The following is a 6,000-nucleotide window of genomic DNA, read 5'->3' as shown; positions in this document are numbered from 1 at the left end:
CGGCTCTGTGGCCCGTGGTGGGCGTTGTGGGCCCGTGGTGGGGCAGAGCGGTGCTGTAGGCCAGTGGTGGGCGCCATGGGGGTGTGGTGGGGCAGAGCAGGGGTGTGGCGGGCGTTGTGGGCCCGTGGTGGGGCAGAGCAGGGCTGTGGCGGGCATTGTGGGCCCGTGGTGGGGCAGAGCGGTGCTGTAGGCCTGTGGTGGGCGCCATGGGGGTGTGGTGGGGCACAGTGGCTCTATGGCCTGTGTGTAGATGGGGGGACGTATCCTGCCCTGCAGGAGAAAGGGGGCAGCGGCAGCAGCGGCAGCAGCTCCAGCGCCCAGCCTCTACCCCCCTCCCCCTGCTTCCTTTCAGGAAATCACTGGGGTAACAGAGAAGCTGCAGGGATAAGCGGATATGACAGCAGCTCTGCCCCGCAACGCAGCCTGATGCTGTGGGCGGCTCCACCCTGACAGCTCCGTTCAGCCAATCCCTCTAGTCCTCTGCCTCGCCACGGGCGCTCCGCGGCCAATCTGGCAGCGCTGATTGCAACACGGGCCCCGCCTCTCTCTCCTCATTGGTGTATTTGCGTTGTCCATCATCTTATCAGTGCCCGCCTTTTCCCCCTGGGACGTGTTGGATAGGGCGACGCGCCAATGAGACGCCGGAGGAGGCGTAGCCCAAGCCTGGAGCGACAGGCGTCGGACCAACGGTCGCGCTCCTTCCCCGGGCTCCCATCCCAATGGTGGAGGGGCGGAGGGGCCGGCCAACACCGCCCCCTGCCCCTTCCCTGTTGGTCGGTCCCACTCCGGGCCTGGCGGGCTAGGTTGAGTTCGCAGCTAGGGCCATTAAGCGCTGCGGGGGGAGGGGGAGCGATTTAAAGAGACAGAAGCCGAGCAGGCGGCCGGCTGGGGGAGCAGCGGCGGCGGACGACGAGCCCCCCTCCCCCTCGCGGCAGCACCTCCGCCGCCAGCGTCTCCCCGAGCCCCACCGCCTCCCAGCGGCCTCCATGAGTTAACGGCAGCGGCGGCCGCCGCCGCCTCCTCCTCCTCCTCCTCGCGCGCCCCATCTTTGTGCGCTGCCGCCCGGCCGCCGCGCTTTGTTCGGCGCCGGGGGGGGGAGCCCGGCCCTCGGGGCGAGCCGCTCCCCGCGCCCCGCTGCAGCTCGCGGGGGCGGGGGAGGCCGCGCCGCCGGAGCCAGCGGCGGGCGGCGTGAGGGGGCCGGCGCCGGGGAGCGAGCGCGCGAGCGGCGGCCCCGTCCCGTGTCCGTGCGGCTGCGAGGGGGAAGGGGCCGGCTCGCTGCCCGCCGGCCCGGCCCGTCGGCGGGCGGATTGATGAGGGGGGGTCGGACATGAGTCCGCCGGCCGCCGGGTGCTGCCATGTGACCGGCTTCAAGGTGGAGAACTGGAAGCAGAACCTGCGGGCGATCTACCAGTGCTTCGTGTGGAGCGGCTCGGCCGAGACCAGGAAGCGCAAGGTACCGGGGCTGGGGGGGGGGGGAGCGGCGCGCGTCCCTCCGCCTCAGCCCGCGCGGGGCCACACCCCGCCCCGCCCAACCCAGCGGGCCCCGATCCCGGGGGGGGCGGCTCCGCCCCTGCCTGACCCGCACCCGGGCCGGGGGGGGGGCGGCATCGTCTCCGGCCTCCTGGAGCGGGGAAGGGGCTGCCCAGCCCCGCCGCGGGGCGAGGTGGTGAAGGGACAATCGCGGGGGAAGCGCCGTTCAGCCCCCCCAGGGAGCACGGGAGGGGACGCAGGGGATCCCCTCCGACACCTGCCCTGGGCGGAGGGGCTGGGCCGGTGGCGGAGGCTGCCGCAAGGGCTTTCCTCTCCCATCCAGGGGTGGGAGGCTGGGCTGGGCCGAGCGCCGCCGCCTCCGCCTCCCAGGTGCTGGGGGGAGTGAGGGTTTCCCGGAATCAGGCAACCGCATTGCTTTTCTGCGGGGGAGGGAGAGCTCCCAGGGCAGATGGGCATGGCCGGCCTGCAGCCGAGCGCTGGGAGGCAGCCTCCTGCAGTCAATAGGCGGCTTCCGATCAGGGTCTTGTACAGTAAGTGACAGGCTGGGATAAGGAAGCCGAGAGGGAGAAGTGGATCTTTAATTCAGTGTGTCACCCACTGGTAAATTATTAAATGTAGCTACTGCATAGGCACTTAAGCGGATAGAGGCCAGCGTTTGGGAAGCATGGGATACAGAGACTGAGGCTTGTCCTGCATCTAATTTATGGAGCAGTGGGAAAGGAGAGAGGCGCTTGCAAATCACGCTTGCACATAATGTGTACTTAGAAAAGGCTTAAAGACACAATGACTGGAAATACGTTTGCAGATTTTTATGTCTGTGGAATGACTTTTTTATGATCTAATGCATCCACTGATAACAGAATCAGAAAGAGATTCCCAGTTTGGTGTGAGGAGAAGGTGGGGGGAGGGGGGAAAGAATTTAATCAGTATTTTATACACAGTAAGAGTGAGGGTACTTTGCTCTTGCAAATGTATAGAGAATGTACTGAACAAATAGCATAATGAATATATTGGAGAAGACTGATGGCCAGAACATTTGTGTAAAACAAGTCAGTTACTACTTGACTGATTTTTAAAATATCAGTCATGTACACAGACCTGTTTCTGCAAGGTTGGTCTGTTAACTGTTCACAAATTCTCTTCCTTGGAGTTAACTAGTTCTTACTTCAAAGTGACTTTGCAGATTTCTTTTCAGTGATCATGTTAATGACCGAAAAGGAGACTGCAACAGCAACTCAAGGAGTAAAGCTTGTTCTTCAAGGCAGCAAGGATAGGGCCTAATATTGAAGCAATTACCTGTCTTGTGATCATAACTTCTTTTCATTCGATTGGTCAAATCACTCATAAAAATAGAACTAGTTATAGAATGAAAGACAGCATTCAGAAATTAGATATATTAAAAGGGCTGATAAAAGGACTGTGCAACTTGTGTGCTATCCAACTTATAAGATCTTTTTTTTTAAAGGGGCAGCAAATGGGACACTTAACCACACTTATATATTTAGTAAAACTATTTAGTCATTTCATGTTCAAGCATTATTAAATCTAGCTACTGGCATATTTGAATATTTATGCTCCTCTTGTCATTGAATGTAGCCTAATGCTTCAGTAACAAACTTTTTCATACCCCGTAATAATTTTGTGTTAAAGGGAGGAAAGTAGACCAAAACATGACTTGTTATATGGGATATAATGGCTTAAATGAAAACATACATTCATGGTGGTTAGTTATGTCTAGTATACTGTGAAAGACAAAAGGCAAATGTGAGGTAGGAAGGCTGACCGCTATCAGATAGTGAGTCTTACTGCTAGAGTGTTGATTTGTTTTGATTAATAACATGAATACTTCCTGCCTCTTCACCTAGAAATTACTTTTAAGAATAATTAAACTAATTTTGAATGAGTATTCTAGCAATTGGAAAATAATTCCATATTCGTCTGTGGTATGCTACTATGAATGTGGTATAGCTTTGATATTAAGAATGTGCTCCTCCATGGATGAGAGTTCTTGTTCTGAATCCTGATCAATATGTAGAAGTGGATAGAAAAATGACTTCAGAAAAACGGGACCTTTGATGTTTTTTCTGCTGATAACTCAGTGACGTAATTTGAGAAAACAATCATAAAATCTTGTTTATTGCTGTAGAAATCATGCAAAATTACAGTTGTATATGAAGATTCATTGAATAAACCTTCTCTTGGTCATAAGAACCTACCATGAAAACTGTCTTGCACAGTTGGTTATCCAGTGAGTCCAGTCTGTCATTCTTTAGATTTCTCGGACACTACCTTTACTTTTTGAGTGTTGAGTCTTAAAAATCCAGATAGCAGTAGAAACTACAGGGGGCAGAAACTGTCCATTTCTGCTGTTTTACTAGGTTACTTATACTGCTTGCTGCATTATGTTTTAAAAGACCATTTCAACACTGCTTGCTTTTTGCCATTTGTTTCCAGTCTTTACTCTAATTTTTTTTACAAATACGCTTATATGGTCTTAAACTCTTAATCCAATACACTCTAAATTTACAGAATATTAAGTAGAACAGCTAGAATTTTAAAGAGGTAGCTTTCTAAAGAATCTGAGTGTATTTCCTGGTTATGTTTTTAATCAGAAACAAGCAATGGCTATAACACATACAGTTAAAACTGATCAGGTTTTGTGTAGGGCGTCTTGTATACAGACTCCTCAAATATTTTTGTGGCTTTTATTTACACTGTGGTTTTTTTAGCCACTAGCATAGCTAACTGATGCATTTGCACCCGGGCAAACCACTAGTGTAGACAGGGTACATTGGTGTAAGATTGCTCTGGGGCAGATGAATTGGTGCAAATCACAGTTTACACCAGTGTACCATTTCTGAGTTAAGGGTTTGCATTGGTGCAGATGCATCAGTTTAGCTATGCTGATGGCTAAACTCCACTGGAGACCAGACCTGGCTGTCGGGGGTTTGAAGAATACAAATAAAAGGTGGGGAGAAAATCCAGAGAAAAATATCTTTTTGAAGTTGTGGTGAGTGGGATTGAACATGTGAACTAGGTCTTTACACTTGTCTTCAAACAGGATCTTGATGAGGAATGAGAGAGTAATTTAAGATGTCTTGAAAATCAGACTTGAGGTAGGGCTCTGCGGATGAAAAAATAGCAGATTAATTTATGCTGAAAGGTGTACAAGCTTCTGTCAAACCATTGTTAGATCATAAACAAATATGTGACCAAGTGACTTTTCACTCACAGTGACAGTGGGTGAAATTCTGGCCCTGTTCAAGTCAGTGAGGCCTGGATTTTCACCAATATATTTAGACCTGGAAATGGTCATATTTACAATTAAATGGGACTCTACATAGGTCCTTTAAAAGGACATGATCTGTTATCTGCTCCCCAAATCTAACTTTGTGTTAGTGAATGAAAAACAAAATAACTGACTAGAAACAAAAGTGAACAGACCAATCCATTATTTGTCTAGTCTCAAATACATAAAAGTGAAATGCCTAAATGATGAAACATAAGTTTAAACTTCGGTAATGTTTCTTGGAGCTTTAAATTCAGTATCTATGGTGGAGGCCCGCAGTCAGTTCATCATAATCATATGCTTGGATGTTTGTGGTTTGAGCAGTTAGTGTGCTAAGTAGGGGCCTTCTGAACTCAAGGAACAGCTGGACCCCAGCTCTGGTTGGGCAAGACTGCTGGATCTTGCAGGTAAATATTCTTCCCCCCACCCCATCATGCAAGGCTCAGACTACCTCTATTCTTTAGGCAAATACTGTATAATAAAAATTAAGCTTGTAGTCGTTTGTTTTGCCACAGTCATGTTGTACTTAGGGTCCTATTTGTTCTCTAATGCATGATTGTTTCACGCTTACGCTGATCAATCAAAGCATCACTGGCAGTCAGGGGCCAGGCACTGTTGTGGACAGTGAGTGCATATAAAATGTTTCTGCCTGTTTTGAAAGCATTTGGTTTGAGAGATCTTTCCTGTACATGTAAGAGGGGAATACTGGAAGAACTAATATAAGCTCTCAAACAAGAAGAAACATTCTAAGTGCATCCTCCTGTGAAAGGTGTCCTTTTCACATACGTCCCACCTGGCAAAGGTTTCCAGGCCCTATATCTCTAATTCAGATAATTTCTCTTTACTCTCCCAGAGTATTAATTCCTGTGTATTTAAGACTGCATTGACTTTTTTCCCTCTCTAAGGCAAAGATGGGCAAACTTTTTGGCCCCAGGGTCACATCTGGATATGGAAATTGTATGGTGGGCCATGAATGTTCACGAAATTGCGGGTTGGTGTGCGGGAGGGGGTGAGGGCTCTGGCTGGGGGTGCAGGCTCTGGGTTGGGGCTGGGGATGAAGGGTTGGGGGTGCAGGAGGGTGCTCTGGGCTGGGACTGAGGACTTCGGAGGGCAGGAGGTCGGGGGGCAGGGGTGCAGGCTCCAGGCAGTGCTTACTTCAAGCAACTCACAGAAGCAATGGCATGTCCCCCCTCCACCTCCTACATGGAGGCGAGGCCAGG

The 6,000-nt window shown here is 50.6% G+C and overlaps 1 protein-coding gene across 2 annotated transcripts in view; it reads left to right on the top strand.

Moving 5' to 3' along the window:
• The first annotated feature begins 1,198 nt into the window (after positions 1-1,198).
• The window catches only part of USP22 (ubiquitin specific peptidase 22), a 195,256-nt gene continuing 190,454 nt past the window's right edge, over positions 1,199-6,000 (top strand). The window contains exon 1 of one of the 2 annotated variants that reach the window (XM_073361871.2): positions 1,199-1,453. In XM_073361871.2, the coding sequence (XP_073217972.1) occupies positions 1,328-1,453 (126 nt within the window). In that variant the 5' untranslated portion in view covers positions 1,199-1,327. The remainder of the gene's footprint in view (positions 1,454-6,000) is intronic. The other variant, XM_073361872.2, reaches the window with a different exon arrangement.

The sequence above is a fragment of the Lepidochelys kempii genome, chromosome 10, assembly GCF_965140285.1.
Source record: "Lepidochelys kempii isolate rLepKem1 chromosome 10, rLepKem1.hap1, whole genome shotgun sequence".
NCBI lineage: Eukaryota > Metazoa > Chordata > Testudines > Cheloniidae > Lepidochelys > Lepidochelys kempii.
The sequence above is the reverse complement of the archived record's forward strand: the minus strand, read 5'-3'. Positions and strand labels throughout refer to the sequence as shown.